General features: G+C 38.6%; 1 protein-coding gene and 1 pseudogene across 1 annotated transcript; one reads left to right on the forward strand and one right to left on the reverse strand.

Annotated features, from left to right (window-relative positions):
• Nucleotides 1–12,461: 12,461 nt before the first annotated feature.
• On the reverse strand, nucleotides 12,462–21,392 carry LOC107639314 (preprotein translocase subunit SCY2, chloroplastic). Its single transcript, XM_088484200.1, has 13 exons — nucleotides 21,132–21,392; nucleotides 20,521–21,030; nucleotides 20,091–20,179; nucleotides 19,649–19,728; nucleotides 19,435–19,524; nucleotides 18,951–19,042; nucleotides 15,527–15,610; nucleotides 14,877–15,027; nucleotides 14,434–14,550; nucleotides 14,135–14,264; nucleotides 13,550–13,673; nucleotides 13,346–13,452; nucleotides 12,462–12,990 (listed from the first exon to the last, which is right to left on the reverse strand). Exons 1-13 carry the CDS (start codon nucleotides 21,238–21,240, stop codon nucleotides 12,901–12,903), a joined length of 1,773 nt encoding a protein of 590 aa, XP_088340326.1. The 5' UTR covers nucleotides 21,241–21,392; the 3' UTR covers nucleotides 12,462–12,900.
• LOC148567550 (uncharacterized) lies at nucleotides 16,440–18,284 on the forward strand (annotated as a pseudogene).
• Nucleotides 21,393–21,522: the final 130 nt, after the last annotated feature.

The raw sequence follows: 21,522 nt of genomic DNA on the forward strand, positions 1-21,522 counted from the left end.
ACAATTAGTTAATTAAAAAGGAATTTTGAGAAAAAAGGAGGGATTTTTTCGAGAATTAAAGGTAGAAAGTTAGTTGGACAGTTTTGAAAAAGATAAGAAAGAAACAAAAGTCAATTAGTTAGTTAAAAAAGATTTGAAAATCAATTTTGAAAAGATAAGAAGATAAGAAGTTAGAAAAGATATTTTAAAATCAAATTTTTGAAAAAGACATGATTTAAAAAGATATGATAGAAAGATATGATTAAAATTAGTTTGAAAAAGATTTGAATTTTAAAATCAAAATTAATGACTTGACTCACAAGTAATCACAAGATATGATTCTAGAACTTAAAGTTTGAATCTTTCTTAACAAGCAAGTAACAAACTTGAAATTTTTTAATCAAAACATTAATTGTTGATAATATTTTTTCGAAAATTATGAGATAAAATTAAGAAAAAGATTTTTGAAAAATATTTTTAAAATTTTCGAAAATAAATAAGAAAGATGAAAAAGATTTGATTTTTGAAACAGATTTTGAAAAAGATAAGATTTTCAAATTGAAAATTTGATTTGACTCATAAGAAACAACTAAATTTTAAAAACTTTTGACTAAATCAAATCAAATTTTTCGAAAATTATGAGTGAAATAAGGGAAAGATAATTTTTTTATTTTTGAATTTTTAATGAAGAGAGAGAAAAACATAAAATTGATGCAAAACATAAAAATTTTGGATTAAAATAAAAGATGCATGCAAGAATACTATGAGTTTCAAGATGAACACCAAGAACACTTTGAATGTCAAGATGAACACCAAGAACTTATTTTTTTGAAAAATTTTCAAGAAAAGAAAAACATGCAAGACACCAAACTTTAAAATTTTTAATATTTAGACACTAATGTTTCAAGAATGCATATGAAAAACAAGAAAGGACACAAAACAAGAAAATATGAAGATCAAACAAGAAGACTGGCTAAGAACAACTTGAAGATCATGAAGAATGCAATGCATGAAATTTTCGAAAATAAAGTTTTGGAAAATTGAAAAGATGCAATTGACACCAAACTTAAAAATTGACACAAGACTCAAACAAGAAAGACATAAAATTATTTTTGATTTTATGATTTTATTAAATTTTTTGTGATATTTTTTTCGAAAATTTATTTGAAAAAAAAATAAGGATTTCAAAATTTTTTTAATATGAATTCCAGGAATCTTGTACTCTTAGTCTAAAGCTTCAGCCCAGGAATTAGACATGGCTCACTAGCCAGCCAAGCTTTCAGTGAAAGCTCCGGTCCAAAACACTAGACATGGCCAATGGCCAGCCAAGCTTTAGAATACACATCAGTCATACAGCAGCAGATGGATTAGGAACAACTAGCTTGCTCTTGTGATGATGGTTTGGAAGCCTTAGTCTAAAAGAATTTAGACATGGCTTTGCAGCCAGCCAGGCTCCAACATTTTTCATGAAACTCTAGAATTCATTCTTAAAAATTCTGAAGAACATAAATTAATGTAAAATAATATTTTTTTTTCGAAAACTAATTGGAAAAAACGAAAAAGAAGAAATTATTTTTTTGTATTTTTCGAAAATAAGAAATAAAAATCTTAAAATTAAAACAAAATTACCTAATCTGAGCAACAAGATGAACCGTCAGTTGTCCAAACTCGAACAATCCCCGGCAACGGCGCCAAAAACTTGGTGTGCGAAATCGTGACCTTTACTTCCTTGGTAATGGCGCTAAAAACTTCATACGCACGCTCATATTCTTAATTTTGTTTCACAACTTCGTACAACTAACCAGCAAGTGCACTGGGTCGTCCAAGTAATAAACCTTACGTGAGTAAGGGTCGATCCCACGGAGATTGTCGGTATGAAGCAAGCTATGGTCACCTTGTAAATCTCAGTCAGGCGGATTCAACTGGTTTTATGAATTGATAAGTAAAAGATAAATGAAATATAAAATAGGATAGTGGTACTCATGTAATTCATTGATGAGAATTTCAGATAAGCGTATAGAGATGCTTTCGTTCCTCAGAACCTCTGCTTTCCTGCTGTCTTCATCCAATCAATCTTACTCCTTTCCATGGCAAGCTTTGTGCAGGGCATCACCGTTGTCAATGGATACTTCCCATCATCTCTGTGAAAATGGTCCGATGCACTGTCACTGCATGGCTAATCGTCTGGAGGTTCTCGATCATACTGGAATAGGATTCACCATCCTTTTGCGTCTGTCACTACGCCCAGCACTCGCAAGTTTGAGGCTCGTCACAGCCATCCCTTCCCGGATCCTACTCGGAATACCACAGACAAGGTTTAGACTTTCTGGATCTCAAGAATAGCCATCCATGGGTTCTAACTTATACCACGAAGATTCTGATTAAGAAATCCAAGAGATACTCATTCAATCGAAGGTAGAACGAAAGTGGTTGTCAGGCACACGTTCATAGGGAATGATGATGAGTGTCACGATCATCACATTCATGTTAAAGTGCGAATGAATATCTTAGAAGCGGAATAAGTTGAATTGAATAGAAAAACAGTAGTACTTTGTGTTAATTCATGAGGAATAGCAGAGCTCCACACCTTAATCTATGGTGTGTAGAAACTCTACCGTTGAAAATACATAAGTGATGAAGGTTTAGGCATGGCCGAATGGCCAGCCACCCTAAAGGTCTAAGATAGCATAAAACTAATCAAAGATCTGATCCGAAGATGTAAATACAATAATAAAAAGTCCTATTTATACTAAACTAGTTACTAGGGTATACAGAGATAAGTAAATGGTGCAGAAATCCACTTTCGGGGACCACTTGGTGTGTACTTGGACTGAGCATTGAGCTTTACACGTCTAGAGGTCATTCTTGGAGTTGAACACCAGTTTGTAACGTGTTTCTGGCATTGAACTCCACTTTGCAACTTGTTTCTGGCGCTGAACACCAGACTGCAACATGGAACTGGCGTTCAATGCCAGTTTGCATCATCTAAACTCGGGCAAAGTATGGACTATTATATATTGCTGGAGAGCCCTGGATGTCTACTTTCCAACACAATTAGAAGCGCACCATTTGGAGTTCTGTAACTCCAGAAAATCCACTTTGAGTGCAGGGAGATCAGAATCCAACAGCATCTGCAGTCCTTCTTCAACCTCTGAATCTGATTTTTGCTCAGGTCCCTCAATTTCAGCCAGAAAATATCTGAAATCACAGAAAAACACACAAACTCATAGTAAAGTCCAGAAATGTGATTTTTAATTAAAAACTAATAAAAATATACTAAAAACTAACTAAATCATACTGAAAACTATGTAAAAACAATGACAAAAAGCGTATAAATTATCCGCTCATCATGGCGCACGTTTATCGTGCTAGTCTTGAGCTCAAAATTCAGATCCAAAGCCGGATACCGAATTTGAAGCGGTTGCAAATTAATATCAGGAGCTTCGGCTTCCTTCAAGGTGACTCTACAAGGTGGGTCCGCCATGACGGTGTCGCCTGAGTCACTCAAAGAGATTTCAGTACTCCCCACAGATGAATATATGGTCTCCTCATTGATTGAAGAATGATGGTCACAGATTGATGGTGATAGTGAATTGGTGTGCTCCTCAAGAGAGCCCGATTAACTATTCACAAAAGCTAGCCGACGCCGAGCTTGCCTTATACGAGTTAAAGTTCTTTCAATTTCCAGATCAAAAGTGGCCAAGCTCGGGTCTGGAAGCGACCGTGTCATTCAACTGAGGAGGCAATGAAAGCATGCAATTATGAAAAGCAAAACAAAAATAGGCAAGTAAATAAGAACCAACTTAATAATCAACAACTACTAAGATTAACTAGAGAGAGAAGTAGTATCTACAATTAGTGCCAAGTAGCAAACCAAAATCAAATATTCACACTATTTACATATTTACAATAACCAAAATTATAACACTCATTGCACTTAAAGTGATTCCCCGACAACAGCGCCAAAAACTTGGTGGGAGCCGGTAGTAGGTCTAGGAATTTTCCTTAAAAATAGAGTTGGCGTTGCAAGTATAAACCCAAACCCACAATCAACTCTCGACCAAAGTTTGAATTAAAAAATGTCACAATTCAAAACCAATTCAAAACCAGGAGTGTTTAATTCCCGGGTCGTCTCCCAAGGACACTTGAAACCAATGAGTGTACAATTTTGATTGTAGTGATCAAGGAGTTTTCAATAAAGAGATGAACATATAAAGCAATAAAAGAACATGCAAAATTATAATAATTGAACTAATGAAGAAATTAAAGAACTGACTATGCACTATAAACAAGTAAAGTATAAAATAGAATAACATAGATGTGTTTAAAAGATTGAAAGCATAAAAAGAGATCTTGACTTGGAGTGAGCTAAGGGTCCTTTCTTTGTTGGAACCACAACTATGACAATTGTAATGGATTAGTCTCACTTGATCAACCCTCACATCGGAGAGTAAGTTAAATGAGCATAAGTGTTCTTAACCAACAAATCCTAAATTGCTTGCTAATTCCCTTAGCTACAAATTAGCGTTAGTGGGAACAAGAACAATTAACAATCCAAGAATTGACACTAAATGTTGAACATTCCAACTCAAGGAACCCAATTGCTCACTTTCCGCAAGCCAAGAGCTAGAAATTTAGTCTAAAATCATGGCTGACATTTTGTCAAACACTTGGTGGGCAAAAACATTAAATATGGAAAAAATGAGAAAAGGCTTGAAACTAAAAGCAACAAATGATCTCAATCAACAAGAATAACACAAGAAAGCATGAAACAAACATCAAACATCAAATTCATCAACAAGAAATTGAAATTGTAAAAAAAAGTGAAATTGAACTATAACTTGAATTATAAGAAAGAGTAAGAACAAAGTAATTATAAAGAGTAATAACAAAGAGATACTTACAATGGAAGCTAGCAAAATCCAAGATCAAAAATGAAAATGGCACTTGAATGTAAAATCCTGATATAAACCCTAATAGAGATGATGAAAAACTTAGAGAAAAACTATACTAAAGCTTCCTACTACTACTCCTAAGCTATCCTAATGATATGCTATGTTATTATCTTCATTTTTCCTTTGATATGAGCTAAATGACTTCAGAAATGGGCCTCCAATCCACCAAAATCGCGAGTCACGTGCCATTTTAATGAAGGCATGTGCGGACACCTGTGCGTACGCACAGACTTGTGCATCCGCACACTTTGTGAAAATCACTTCCTGTGCGTACGCACAAGTAGTTGTGCGCACACACACTAGGCGATACTCTGAAAGACCGCGTGGCACGCTCAAAGCGATTGACGCGCACGCACGGCTCTGATTTGGCGACTGTGCGTACGCACGCAAGTCTGTGCGTACGCACACATCACTGTGCTCATCTCCTTTGATTCTTCATGTTTCCTCCACTTTGCATGCTCTTCTTCCATTTTCTCCAAGACATTCCTACCTTATATAGAATCACTCACAAACAACATCAAGGCATCGAATGGAAGGCAAATGGAATAAAATAGATTAAATTAGGCACAAAAGAGCATATTTTCATAATCAAGCACAAATTGGGAGAAAAATTCAAAAGCATGCTATTCAAGGAAATAAGTGCAAGTTTATATGATGAAATACATTCAATTCCAACCAAAAATCATCATCAAATATGGATTCATCATGTACCACCTAGACCTGCGCGCACACGGGAACCCGTTAGGGGGTGCCTTCGTGACTTTGGTAGGTGGTATGGCACGGAGACGTGGGCCATGTGGAGCAGCTGCTTGGTGCCAGGCCTCCGGTGGCGGCACAGCAGGCTGCGCAGAGGAAGGAGTCCTTCACGCTGAAGCTGGTGTGGTTGCGTGATCGTGTCCGCCAGATGCCCCCGACCAATGACCCGGAGACCCTCCGACAGTATGCCCGGTGCTATATTATGTTACTGATCAGAGGGTATCTGTTGACAGACAAGTCCAACAACTTGGTGCACGTACGTTGGCTACCGCTTCTCCTGGACTTCGCGGAGTGTATGACGCTATCTTGGGGTTCTGCTGTGCTGGCCTGGACGTTCCAGTCACTCTGTTTAGCGGCACAGCAGGGCGTTACGAACATTTCCGGTTGCACTCTGTTTTTGATGAGCTGGATTTATTAAAGATTTCCTCCGTGGTGTCCACCGGATAGAGGAATCTACTAGTATCCGCTAGCTGTGAGGTAACCAAATATTAATTTTGTATTTGCATTAAATGTTATTGTCAATTCATATGGTTTGTTACTTATGTAATCGTATATATCTCCATTACTGTTAGGTTGGTTGGATAGCAGCAGCAGAGTAGGAATCAGCATCATGCCAGGGTCCTGATGTGGAGGGTATTGATCGACCGGTTACGGTTCGATGAGGTTAGTCATGAAATAAAATATATTGTGATTTTAAAATACTCCAGTGTGTATAGTTACTGATAGATAGTGTATGGTTATTGATGTCGGACATATGTTTTATACAGTTTGCATGGAGAGTCTACGATGACCTGCGATTCAGGCCCTATGCCTGCACTGGTTCCGTGAGATTCACTGCGATTCACTGATTCACACTTAAAAAAAAGACTAACACATGCCAACTATAGTAAACATAGAAGCCTAGTGCGACCTAAACATCTCCCGTGGGCTGATTAGGATATCCCGTTCTTGAACGACCAACTAGCCTACATAGGCCACACCGCTTCTCATGTCGCTTGGTCTCGTCCATGTCATTCTGGAATCTGGTGGACACGGCCCTGCAAGTCGCCTTCCGACGCATGACTGGGTTAGGACGCAGCATCGTCACATGTCACTCCGCCCACATTGACTCGTCTGGGATAGGGAAAAACTCCATCTCGTATCTTGAACACTGCTCCCTGTCTGTACACAGGATGCACATACAGGACCAACTCAATGATACAATGGCGCACCCAGAAAGTGCGTGACGGCACGGATAGTCACACGTACCCTCCGATAGCCGAACACAGAAGGAACCCCCCATCCCTCGAACAGCACTATCTCCTCCACAACAAACACAGAGGCCCGCCTGCCACAATGAGTAACACGTATCTTTGGTATCCCTTCTCTGTTCTCCTTAATGGCGGCCAAGAGTCTCTGTGAGAATCGACATCCAGCAGCCAGTTGTGACTGCGCCTCTCTGTCATTCGCCACAAACAACTTCTGTAATCTTTCGTATGTGATGCACACAATGACAGAAATCGGCAAGTATCGGGTCTCCTTCAACACTGCATTGATGCATTCGGACAGATTTGTCGTCGTGTGACCAAACCGACGCACGCTGTCGCAATGTTGTAGCCAAATCTCCTTCTTGAAACGACCAGCCCAGTCAACCATCGACGGGGAGACTCCTCTCAACGTATCCATGTACCACTCGTTCCCGGCCTTGCTTAGACTATAAGCAGCGTTAATAAGCAGCGTTAATGAGGTATCTCTTGCCCTCGACTGACTTGAACCGAGTCATGAAATTCACAGCCATATGTCTGATGCAGTAAGCATGGAAGGCTCTTGGAGGATTTCAACCACTATCATCGGAGCAAAGCGTGACCTTGATGGCCTGAGATCTGTCAGAGATAACCAGCAGGACGTCTTGTGGGGTGACATGGCGTCTCAGATTAGTTAGGAAGAACGACTATGACTTGGTGCTCTCGACTCCACAATGGCAAAAGCAATAGGCAGGATGTTGCTATTCCCATCTTGCGCCACCGCAATAGGCACCACACCACCATACCTGCCATACAGATGCGTACCATCTACAGAGACAGGACTTGCAATGCTTGAAGGCCTTAACACATGATGGGAAAGCCCAAAATACCTTGTCGAACATACTACAGTCACGTACCAGGAGGTGTCCATCATAGAACGGTTTGACGGGTAGGTCACAAATGGTACCAGGAAAACAGTTCTACAGTGCCTGAATCAACTTCGGAACCTTATTATACGACTCTTCCCAATCCCAATATATCTGTGCAATGGCCTTCTGCTTGGCCATCTACATCTTTCTGTAGGATGGTTTGAAGTGATAGCTTGCTTGGACCGCGCCTTGCAAAATCGGAATGCTTACAGAAGGGTTGGACTGAATCAACGGCAAGATGACCATGCAGATCAGACTGGTGTCTAACTGACGATGGTCTTAAAACATGGTGGGTGCTAGACAACTATGCACTCCACCCACCCTCCAAACCTCCCTGAGCACAACAAAACATTATTGCTTTAGCCATGTCATACACCTACTTAATATATCGCACAAAAATACTGAAAAGCACAAGTAAATTTAAGCTTATCAGTATCCGAAGTTCTGTCGAAGTACCACATGGAGGCTCCATTGACACTCATTCTCAGCTTGACGACACTGCACATGGTACTTTAACCGGTCCGATTCGATCACCCGGTACTCCGCACTCCTCCGAATACTATAGTTCTTCACACCCTAAAGCACGGCCTCTCGGCTTCTAAACTTGCAACCGACCTGAAACTCTACATCACCGTCTAGGTTGTAATCCTCTTCACCCGTGGCAAGAAACGGAGTGCTCTCATGCATGGCGTCCAGATCTAGACTGTGATAGTGAAAAGGAACTAAGAAAGCGCTGGTATCGGGAGAGGTGGAGGCAGGACATGGCGCACCACAGTCTGAACAGGTGTATCCGAAACACACTTATCCTCATCCCCACTATCGGATAAGCTGCTGTCCGCCACGTAATCCTCGTCCGACTCCTCCTCGTCCTCCTCTACCTCATCCACTAGCATGGCGACATGAATGGGCGGTGGTGCGAGGGGTCGGTTGTCCTGCACATAGGTTGAGTGTACGGAACTCCCACCACCACTGTGTCCTACCTCTGCGAAAAGCTCCATTACCTGCTCACACATGATCCTCCAATGGATGTTAAACATCAGTCGCACATGCTCGTCCCCTAGAAGTCGGAATAGTCGAAACCGGAAGATTCTGTTACCCATGAGTGCCAGCAACCTATACGCCACCCTTCCGATTTCCCTCGCTTGTGTACCACCGAGCTTGCTCAATATCAAACTCCTCAAATCCGACAACGTCTCCACACGCTGAGTACGGAACAATATCGAATCCTCACACTCAAATGTCACCCCGTTGTCGCCATTTCTCATACGACAATTGGGATAAACAAGTACAATTATGTATGGACTATTACGGGCCATTAATGTCTTGTATTTGTGAGAAATATGAGACACAAAAAGGATTAAAAAAGTATGTGAAGAATACCAAGAGTTACATATCTTTTTATAGTTGTTGGATTGTCTTCCATATATCTCGTTTACACTGTAAACGAAATAGACACGTTGCAACTGACGTATCATATATCGTTTACACTGTAAACGAGATATGTGCATTTTCATCTCATTTACAGTGTAACTGTAAACGAGATATGACTGAAAAATACAAAACGGTAAATATTTTTAAAATTATCTATTTCGGTAAATATAACTTTTATTTTATTTATTTAAATAAAAATCCTGGAGACACCTAAAAAAATTCTTAATATGTATTATTAAAATAAATTTAGAAAAAATATATATTATTATTTATTAAAATAAAAAATATTTTAAAAAATTTATATAGTTAAAAGAAGATATTAAAAATTTATTTATATATTACTATTAATTAGATATCGAAATATTATAATTTATCTAAAAAATATTTTATATTTTATACATGTGTATCCTCGTATCTTATACGATTTTAAAATTCGTGTGTCCGCGTGTTCTGCGTCGTATCATGTCCCGTATCCATATTAGTATCCGTGCATCATATCTTAGACCACCAAAATCCTCGTTTTTTGTTCTTTTTTATTTAGGATAGATTGTGATGACTTGCATCATCTACCTATTTTTCTTATCTAAAAGGACCATAAAAAGAGCATAATCTCATTGAATCAATGCAATTTCATGAACCAAATGATATATATTATGGTACATTGCTTTGGAATGAGTTTGTGCTGAATTTTAGGAGAAAAGAACAATAAAAGGGAAGGAAATAACAAATAAAGCTAAGCGTGTGAAGCTGGGCGTGCCACTTGAAGCTCTAGGCGTGGCACGCCAAGCTTTTGAACTAACTCTCAACAATGGGCGTGCCATTTGGAGCTCTGGGCGTGGTACGCCAAGCTTTTGAAACTAATTCTCATCAATGGGCGTGCCACTTGGAGCTCTGTGCGTGGCACGCCAAGTTTGTGAGGCCAAGATCTCAAAGAGGGCGTGGCACTTAGTGTTTTGGGCGTGGCACACCAGGCTTAAGTTCCAAAGGAGTTACTTTGAGCCCCACTATGGGCGTGGCACGCCAAAGCATTGGCGTGGCACGCCCGGGCATATACCAGCCTGACCTCCTCTCATTCAAATGAAGATATCTTGAGCTACACAACTATAAATGAGGTGATTCCAGTGCCATTAAAAATTAGACATCCAAAACTTTCCAACCATATATAACACTTTATAATGGACGCTGGAATTGAGGAAGATATTGACCCCGAAAACACGAGAAGAAAAACACATCACTGCAGAGTTACCAGCCTGACCTCTTCATCTTCAAAAGAACATAACTTGAGTTGTAGAGGTCCAAATGAGGTGATCTTGGTGGCATTGAAACTATAGTGGACGTTAAAACAGAAGGTGAAAAAGGCCATTATTTCAGCGTTATAAAACCTAGGCGTGCCACTTGATATCGAAGGCGTGGCACGCCAGCTCTATTTTCATAATGGACGTGCCACTTGCAATTTTGTGCATGGCACGCCAGTTCTAATGGCCAGAGAGGAGATTTTTGGTGCATCATTGAAGGATGGCACGCCAAAGAAAGGGCGTGGCACGCTAGTTTCACAACAAGGGGGCGTGGCACGCCAAAGAGTGGGCGTGGCACGCCGCGGTATTGACAGACTGACCTCTTCACCTTCAACTGGGCATAACTTGAGTTACAGATGTCCAAATGAATTGATTCTAAAGGCGTTGGAAAGCTAACATCTAGGACTTTCCAAAAATATATAATACTTTATAGTGGACATTCAATTTGAGGCCCAAAGAACTCCATACTTTCAGCGTGACAAAATGGGTCACAATCCAAAGGGCAAATTCAAGTGGGAGTGGCACTTGGAACTGCACACCAACTTCTTCCTGCAACCCCTAACCTTCAACCAAGCTGGCTCCAACTCTCATTCAAGCCACACTCATCAATCAATCAATGCCACAAGAAGCATCTAGAATAGTTCTTTTTCATTTCATTGTAATTTGCTTTCAATTTCATTTAAGTTTGTAATTTAGCAGAGCCTATATGAAGGCCTTAGTTTCATAGAATTAGAGGGGATTCTTTTGGGCACCAATAATTCTGCTAGAGAGGGGTCTTCGAACTCCCTCTTCTCACCCACACTTCTCTCCTCTTCCACTTTCTTACTTGTAAATATTTTAGTTATGAATCACTAACTCTTTCCATTGGGAAAGAAAACTCTATTGTTTTTCAATGGATTAATTTGTTTTTATTCTTCTTCTCTTCATCTTCTCTTTGATTTACTTGAAGGATTTTCGTTCTTCATTCTATCATTCAATTATCTTGGGAAAGAGATTTAATGATCTTGGGTTTTATGTGAACCTTGGAAGAGGAATCATAAAACCATGCTTGAAAAATCCTTCTCACACTTGAATAGATTTGAGTTTGGGTTGGATATAGTTTCATTAATCCTCCCAATACTTGGATCTAGAAAGGTGTATGGTATAATCAGGGACCATTCTTCATCTCTTCTCATGAAGAATTAGACCAAGAAATTGGTTATTGAACAAAATTGGGGAGATTGAGTTACCAAGGTATTGAAACTTAATCACTCATGATTGCCAAAAAATCAATGAATTGCATGATTGAAGATGAGATGAAATCAATTAATCGGGAGAATGCAATATCTCTCGATTCCAATGCTTATTTTATCTTTTCTTTCTTTTATTTACTTTATGGTTATTTACATTTCCTGCACTTTATATTTCCAGGACTTTACTTTATTGTACTTTACTTTCCTTGCCATTTACTTTCTTGTACTTTATTGCTTTCTTTTACTTTTATATTATTTACATTTCCTTGTTGCTTATCATCCAATTGTGCTTGTCTAACTAGGCTAATTAATCAACTATTCCTTGCTTAATCCAATTAATCTCTATGGATACGATCCCACTCCATTGTGAGTTGTTACTTGACAACAATTTGGTGCGCTTGCCAAAGAACGGATTCATTATATGTGGGTAGTGAATTCCAGTCATCAGGTAACAATGAATTAATAACCCAACTCCCATTCTTTAGGTTTCGGTCTACTCCACTAAACTTTATGCCACAGTTATTAAGGAGTGCCAATAGACATGTATAATGTGCATTATAGGTACAATAATGCAAAAGACGGAAGTATTAGAAGGTATTTTCCTTTTTTTTGAAAGATATCTCTTTCATGTTTAGTTTAAGCATAGAGAGATGCGAAATGCTATTTAGTCAAGCGAAAAGGTCTCACATGGCATTTCATCCAGTTGTAAGAGTAAATTACCTTCAAATGTAGTAAGACATGCCTCCTAATTAGTATTCTAAAATATATTGCTACTAGTATGTACTTCCCTGTGCAAAGCTCAGCTGCAGTAGCAGCAACTATATTAGCAACAGTTTCGCAGCAAACAAACTTTTTCACACGTATATTAAATAAATTAAAAAGAGAGAGAAAATAAAAAAGGCGTCTGAATCAGCTACTGCCACTTATCAACTTTTAGTCGCAGCATTTAGCACCTTGTATGCTAGTTGACCTCACGGTATGATCCACAAGCTATACTTGTATTAACTCAGAAATACAAGCTTCCTGGAAATTCATACGACTTACCCTCGAGGTATTAAATAGAATGGTGCAGAAGTATGACAGCATGGCCTTTAGAGATGCTATACGCCATAACGTTTCAAAGCATTGCTTAAGCTTGGCATCACATTATATGCTTGATATGATCTTCTAAGTTCGATAAGGGAACCAACCTGAAGCAGCAAAAGGGACTAATTAATCAAACTGTAGAATAGAACATACCGGTCACATCAACAAAGCACGTGTTTTAAATTGTTGAAACTTTCAATATTAGATTAGAAGTGTAATGGCGAATAAACACTGTTATTTGTAGCGGAGGAAGAGTTCAAAGGATCCTAGTGACATGCATGGGAGATGACTCAACACATAACAGTAAAGAAATAGTGCACCTAAATTTAAATTACCCAAAAAGAAATAACAATTCAAGCCAGGTTAAGCAGGCACAAATTTGTTTCTTGGTTGTATACTGATGAGTTTGCATTCCAGGTACAACAAAAGTACAAGTAAATGCACCCTTCTTGTACTTACAATAATTAGAACTGAGGTAAAACCAATAGCAAATCCAGCATTGATGCGCCGTAAATTGTGATCAAGAATAGTAGATGTAGTGGCCAATACACTTAACTGCAGTCCCCCTGCAAAAGTTCCACAAGATAGAAGACCAAAATCTAACAATATTAAGAGTGGATTAAACTAAGGAAAAAAGTCAAGTCTTTCTGATCAATGACAGACCCCAAAATCGTGTGGATGCCTGAATCTTTATTAGGTATTCTATAGTAGCCTTTCCAGGCTTTATGTTTGGTATTCTTGCACCCATCTTATTTAAGTAATCAGCAATTTCCTTTGGCAGGTTAGCCTGTGCACAAAGAACAATAAAATGTTATAAGATAGATGGAATCCATTCTAATAATCATAACATATTATGACACAGTTAAATGACACCTCAAACTAAAAGATCAACAAATTAAGACAACAACAACAGAAATAAGCAAAGTCTTACCCACTAGACTGCTAATACACATTACTAAATTGCATTGAAAATGTCATAACTGGAATAAGTAGTAGACTAGTAGCACAAGACATTCCATAGTTTGAGACCTTCAACAGATAATTTGAAAAACTCATTTTAGTAATCCAAGGAAATTGAAGAGCTGACTTTTCAATTAATGTTATAATTTCGGACTGGAATCTGCTTTATACACGACACATCTATAAACTTTTCACTGTATTTTATTATTTTCATAAAACTTAAGTTTATGTCAACAAGAAACTACTGAAAATGCAAATGGAAACTCATATCAGCAAAAAGAAACTTACAATATCAAATATATTGAATAGGAAGACAAAAAGAGCATATATTGAATAGTAAACCCATGGCTCAGCGCCAACAGAATTTTCAGGGTTCAATATCTCCTTTACGTGCTCCCAGAAACGTGATTGAAGCAGACTATAAATAAAAGCTATATTAGAGAATGCAAATCACTAGAAAATAGTAAATCAATATGCAACATAGCATGCGCCACACACACAGAAAAAAAGAAGGGGGGGAGATAGAAGATAGCAAAAGCAAGATTTAACCTGCAATGTTGTCAAGCTAAAAAAGAGCGTGCACAAACCTGGCTAGAATACATGGAAATGCTAAGAGGTAAGAGGTAGTAAGAACAGGTTGCATTCCAGATGGATTAATATTGAAAGGAATATACGGTTCGACTTCAGTAAGTGGTGATTGCTCCCTGTTCAACAAAGTAAGAAATGAAAAGTCAATTATACATCAGTCCACTCAAGTATCAGTTAATCCTTCAGAATGACACAAGTATATATGAAATTAATTCTACAAAATAAATTAGTCCAATACTCCAATATACTGTCAATACCCATGCCAATGAAGGTACAACAGAAGACAATAAAATAGTCATTTTCTCAACTAGAGGAATGGAACAACTTTCCCCATTAATAATCAACCGTATAAAAATTGAGAAAAATTTTAAGTGATAAATATCAGAACTCTAAAATCATGATTATCTAGACTTTTCAGGTGCAGCAAAGTTTCAACCATTACCTTGCAGCAGAAGCAAGTTTGAAACCATAGTACTGAAGATTTACTTTCCTGCAACTTTCAGTTACCACAACTGCCCACATAGTAACTATGGTGAAAATACCCAACACTGCAAGCAGATATTGGCACCAAGTCACACCACCCAGACCATTCACTGCAATATCAAGAGATATTACTCAAAAAGATAGTGTTTATTCCATGATATTTAATTAACTAGATCTAAAAATTATATCACATCCATAAAACATCAACACAAGGTACTACAGGCTAAACTGAATTCCAGTTTAAACAAATTCCACATTACAAGTTACAACTGATATCTTAAACTCTTATGGTCCTCATTATCAGTTAGTGGTAAAACATTCATCCAAAATTATCTATTTATCATCCTTTTGGTCATTTTTCTTTTCTTTTTTGTTTAGAGATCACCATGATGATACATTCTTCTAGGCACCTGATATATATAACTTTGAATCCAGTGAGCTGTAGCTCAAATGGAACTTCCCCTAATCCCAGTGATAAGGGGATCGTTAGCTTTCAGTCAAGGTTTTATCCCCAATTTACCGGAGCTCCACAACAAAAGTTAAGGTTGACAACTAGAAAAACACAAAGGAACAAAATATCAAAGCTTTGATTTGCATCTTGTCATGTACCGGAAAGCTGAGTGATCATTTTGTGTAGTGTCTCCACATAACCCGTGAGTATTCCCACACATATGATGAGAGATGAACCTTGACCTGAAGAAAGCAGTCTCAGTCACAGCAAGAATCAATTGAATGATAAAGTAGAGATATATTGTAAATAACTAAAGGAATAACCAAAATCTACACATCCTTTCATTAGCTTGGTAAAAAAACAAAATGGTGATCTGAAACAGAATGGCTAAATTAACATTGCTGAATTGATTACTATTTATGAACTTATATGCTGAACAACACAACTAATCAGCAATTCAAGAATTTCTATAATTTTATGTGTAACAAACTAGCAAGATGACTATGAAAAGGGATAAATAAGGTATTGTAAATAATAAAGTTTGTGACAGTTACGAATAGCAAAATAGTATTGTCCCACTAAGTAGGGATGACTACATGGATCAAACAATGCCTCGATCATATACTAGGAATCATGTATAGTCAAACCATCGGAACATTAACCTTTTTATTGATTGCAAAAATCTAACTATTAGACTCCTTAAGATCTTTCTCTCCTTTTTGGGGTTTCTGCAGCACGGGCTTCTTCCACTCACGACCAAATGACAAGCAATATTCTACCATCTTTTCCACAGGAAATACCATCTCCCCCTTCAATCTCTTAAATTTAAAGGTTTTGATAAAAACTGATTTTTAAACTACAATTTGAGGGGATGGCAAAAGTTGACTGAAAAAGGTAGGCTGCCATCAGTTTGTAACAATTTTCTCTTTTCAATCCAATTTAGTAAAACAAACTACTAGCATTTCACCTGGGGTGATTGGATACCGTGTAACATCTAACTAGCACTGAATTCAACCAAAAGAATGGCAATTATAGCATACAAGTATCTTTCAATTACACAAAAAAGTTACAATGGCTTATGATTGGAGGTCACAACCAGCATCCTGTACAAATTATAGGTAGCCCTCTGGTGTGAGTAATCATTAACTATTATATACTGTTACATACCCTGGAGAGAGAGAGAGAATGCTGAGTCAGTAGCAAAGGCAGCCAAAAAAGGAAAGAAAATAATCCCTTTACCTTATCATTATTCTAGAAGAAGCAATAAAGAAAAAGGAGGAATAATAGGGCAGGAGAAATGTGTAATCATAAGTGACAATAATTGATGATTGGATTAGTCAAATGAGAGAATCAGAGAGGCGTAATCGTAGGAGTTGAATGCTAATTATGATAATTAATTTGAGGGAAGGCAATAAAAGGAGAAGCTGATTAGGTGAGAGGTAGGAAAAGATTTGGAAAGGCCTAGGCTAGGAGAGAAGAGGACTCTCGAAATTCCTCTGTTATCTTTTACGTTTCTATTATATTTCTGTATTTCCATTAAAATAAATACCAGTGTAACAACTGGTATCAGAGCACCGGTTCTGGGTGTTCTGTGCGTGGTGTCCACGCGAGCTGCCATGGAGTCAAGGTTGGAGGCGGTGGAGAAACGGATTGAGGAGTTACAGGAAGCTCAACAACGATCCTTGGAGGCATTCTCAGCAAATATGTGGAGGCACTGGTGCTAACGACACCAGAGGAGGAAATGACGGTGGAAGGGATGAGCAAGATGACGAGAGGGTAGAAGGGAACGGTGCAGGAGACGAAAGGCAGAGGAGATTCGAACCAATTCGAAAGCTTGACTTACCGGTATTCTCAGGGGAGGATCCGAATGGCTGGTTGGTGAGAATGGAACGCTACTTCAGGGTAATCGGAGTAGTTCCGGCGCAGAGGCTGGATTTTGCAACAATGGCTTTGGAAGGGGAGGCCCTCACCTGGTTCGAATGGTGGGAAGAATACACACCATTTCAGACATGGAGACGATTCAAGGAGGACTTATTGAAACATTTTCAACCTGGAGCTGCTCTCAACCCCATGGCTCCGTTACTAGAGGTGAAACAGGTGGAGGACGTCGCTCAGTATAGGCGAGAGTTTGAGGCTGCAGTACGAACCCAGAGAAACTTGGGAATAGAGGCTCTCATGTGCATCTTTGTCAATGGACTCAAAAAGGAAATTTAGGCAGAATTGGAGGTGGCTCAGTTCGATAATTTACCAGCTTTAATGGATAGAGCCATGGCTATTGAATGGAGAAATCAAGCATGGAAGGAGACCGGAGTTGACCCTAACGGCAAGAGGGTGGAGTGGTTGCCGGAAGGGAGCGGATCTGGTTCGGTGGGAGCTAGATTTGGATTTTTCAAAAATTCTAGTTCAGTGAAGTACAACACCCACGACGGCAGGAAATCGAGGGGCGAGATTGGATCCAACACAAACAGAGGCACCCCTACTCGTACAGGCCTTACCACCAGTTCAAACGGAGGCAGCAGCGCTTCTCATTTGCAGATAACTCGTAGCAGCGGCACACAGCGACTCTCGAACGAAGAGTGGGCAGAGAGACAGAGGAAAGGGTTGTGCTTCAGATGTGGAGAGAAGTGGGGACCTGATCATAGGTGCTCCATGAAGCACTATCAAATCATACTCCTAGGAGAAGATGCAGAAGAGGAGGCAGAAGGAGACGTAGGGATGAACCAAGAGGCCCATGCAGGGGAACCTGAACGGAAGAGCTGCAACTGTCATCATACAGCTGCAATTCAAGAAGCCTTTCCTTCCGTCCACCTTGAGGACAAGGTGATGCTTCAAGGGGAAGGTATTGTTACATACCCTAGAGAGAGAGAGAGAATGCTGAGTCAGCAGCAAAGGCAGCCAAAAAAGGAAATAAAATAATCCCTTTACCTTATCATTATTCTAGAAGAAGCAACAAAGAAAAATGAGGAATAATAGGGCAGGAGAAATGTGTAATCATAAGTGACAATAATTGATGATTGGATTAGTCAGATGAGAGAATCAGGGAGGCGTAATCGTAGGAGTTGAATGCTAATTATGATAATTAATTTGAGGGAAGGCAATAAAAGGAGGAGCTGATTAGGTGAGAGGTAGGAAAATATTTGGAAAGGCCTAGGCTAAGAGAGAAGAGGACTCTCGAAATTCCTCTGTTATCTTTTACGTTTCTATTATATTTCTGTATTTCCATTAAAATAAATACCAGTGTAACATATACACAAATATTTATAAGAGAAAAGAAAGAAGGGGAAAGAGGGGGAGGGGATAAAACCTACCACAAAAATTGCAAAGTAACAGGAGAAAAGCTACAAAAGTGCATGATTAACAAGTTGTTTGCTGTCATATATGGAATGAGATCTAAATGACTCAATTAATAAGAAAAGTCGATTGAATAGCAAATAACTCATGTTAGTTTCTACAAGCACATAGTTGATGCAATTAATAAATTTTCCCGTCATTTGCTCCAGACTCTGGTCATCCTTTGAATTCTAGCTTAGACAACTCCAACCAAGGACACTAAAGTAACAGCTTCAAGGTAAGAAAGAATACCAAATCCAGATTCTGATATAGTGTCATAGATCCATGTAATAGTCATTGCACCACAAACCAACAAACAGGTTGTCACCAATACATGTTTGACGCTGCAATGATAAACATGTTTAAGAAAGAAATATATCTAATCCGGCATAATTTGAGTTCAGAAAAAAATGTAGTTACACCATCGTTATGATTGTGTAAAATGGCAAACCGGTAAAGAGACTGAGATATTGTAAAGCATTCAATAATGAATAAAACTGAATTTTGAACCAATCTAATAATGCAATATGGCGCATGGCAAGCACCACATATGTGCACTAATGATTAAAAATGTTTAGAGAAACAGAGAGGAATCAAAATTCAAAATACTTGGAAAACAATCTAATTAGCCTTACTTATGATATCAACTTGAAAGGAAAACACTGATGATTGAATTCTTTTTACAATGATTGAAATTGAAATATAGCTTGGAAAATTATTCTTCTATACATATTACCATTGGCTGGCGGCATAGATTGAATATGGAAGCGAGTGGCAGGATAATATAAAAGCTTCCAAAATTGCAAAGCCAAATGACATCCACCATCTGAAATGTGTATAACATTTCGTATTTGAAAGTTAATAGATCATGAAGAATATTAAGAGAATAAGAAAAACATTGTGTAGCAAGAAATTATCTCACTGCTCAAGATGGATAAATAGGCACACACATATAACTCTTAATCTTCTCGTGTCCATCCAAACCTTCTTTCCGGAGCTTTACTAGAGAAGGAATAACATGACACAGTACCTGGACAGCATTATCTTGTATATAAATATGATTCATACGAGGCCAAAACTCAGAAATGAGGTGAAAAAAGTGTACTTGCTATAGCATATAAAAGAAAAATGCAGCATCTGATCAACCTCAATTCTATTTACAATCAAGTACTTCCAAGAAGTAGTAATAGTAATAACAGAAATAACTATCTTTTATAAGATACTAATCTATAAATCAAATATTTCTTCAATTAGAAACTATGGAGAGAAACTTCTTCAAAGGTCTACTTTGTGTAAAAAGATGAACATCACGAGTTTCATGCAGAATACTACTGTGATGGTGCAAAATAGCAAAATTCCAAACACTAAAAAGACACGAAAGGAGCACTATACTTGCATAATAATAGACGCAAATATCTGGGGACTAATTCCAAGCTGGAAAAGAGATAACTTGAGCTCGTAGGAGAAGTCGCCAAGTTCATCTGCCATAAGCTACATGAATAACCTTTCACACGCCATAAACTAAGCAAAAAAGAAATAATCTAATCATGAAATCCGCCTAACAATAAACAGTAAAAAAGTAGTTTGGAAATGTTCCTTTTTAATCGGAAATGGACATGCTGTTGATTTTACCCAAATACTGTTTTCTTTACAATCCATTCATCCAATTAAGCTAGGTTGTTTTCAATACTTTTAAGATGGAATATCATAAAAATGCAAATAAGCACCTTAACTAGCCTCGATTTTGCAAATAGCCAGAAAGTAAACAGAACGAAACCAATCGTGTTTGTTTCTTATTATAACATTGAAGAATGCATCTTACCAACACTTCCAGAGGCAAAGCTAAGGAAGTCTTGCGGTATCAACCTTCTGTCAAATCCAGGAAGAGGAATGAAATAACCAATATGAATAACCACAATCAGCACGGCAGTCACCAACAATCTCCTCCTTATCTCGCTCTTGAAGAACGATTCTGCAGCATCGTTGATCACAGAACTGAACCGCACGAAGTTCAAAAACCTGTTTTTGAATGTTTTTCGTCTGAAAGGTGGGGTTCTACAATCGTCACCACCAGGAGCAGCAACAATTGCTTCCCCGTCGTTGCCGCTATGCATTGGAATAATTTCCTTATTCGAAAGCTCGTCGACATAACGGTGTTCGCCTCGAACCCCGTTGGAGACATTAACGAAAAGTTTTTGGTACGATTTCAAGCACAGCGAGCGGTTCAGTGAAGGAAAATGTGTTGTTGCGCTTAATGCAGGGGTTGTATTGAGGTGAAACCGAGGTCCATTGCAACGTATACGAAAAAATTGGATGCGGTGAGCTTGTCTTACTCTGCACATAGAAAAATCAAGCTGTATAAGAAGATACCATAAAGAATTGCGCTTCACTTTAACCTTTCTAATTGCGTTTCTAGAGGAGAATTATACTAACCCGGAAGTTTGACGTTGGGTTTTGTAAAGAAGCTGTGTGGATGGAAGTGATTTTGGGATGAGAATCGCGTTGCTACCTCCATGGGTGGACTTATTTCCGAAAAATGCATGGGCAAGTTGGGAGAGTATTGAAAGAGAGATAGATGGATTACGAAACCCTCAACGACTTGCCTCGATCCTTTGTTACGAGGACTAAAGTTACCCGATGTCTCAATGTGTTGTTACTGTGTCACGTCACCGGCAAACGGAGGCTCCTGGTGCTGCCTGCGACAACTTGCGAGAAGAAGAGAAGAGGATAAGGATTAACGAGGCCGTGCGGCCATGCGATTCTGGTTCTGAGAAGATACGAGGAGATGAGAGACGAGGGTCTGACTCTAACAAGAAATGAGATG

The sequence above is a fragment of the Arachis ipaensis genome, chromosome B4, assembly GCF_059453495.1.
Source record: "Arachis ipaensis isolate K30076 ecotype BB chromosome B4, ASM5945349v1, whole genome shotgun sequence".
In the NCBI taxonomy this organism is placed as follows: Eukaryota; Viridiplantae; Streptophyta; class Magnoliopsida; order Fabales; family Fabaceae; genus Arachis; species Arachis ipaensis.

What these genes read in the sequence shown, in the direction of transcription:
- LOC107639314 (XM_088484200.1), bottom strand. Translation starts at nt 21,240, where the DNA reads ATGCATTTTTCGGAAATAAGTCCACCCATGGAGGTAGCAACGCGATTC. An exon ending in TTTCCATGTATTCTAGCCAG is followed by an intron (nt 14,265 to 14,433) that starts GTTTGTGCACGC and finishes TTTTATTTATAG; the next exon opens with TCTGCTTCAATCACGTTTCT. An exon ending in TATTCAATATATTTGATATT is followed by an intron (nt 13,674 to 14,134) that starts GTAAGTTTCTTT and finishes CTTTGTGCACAG; the next exon opens with GCTAACCTGCCAAAGGAAAT.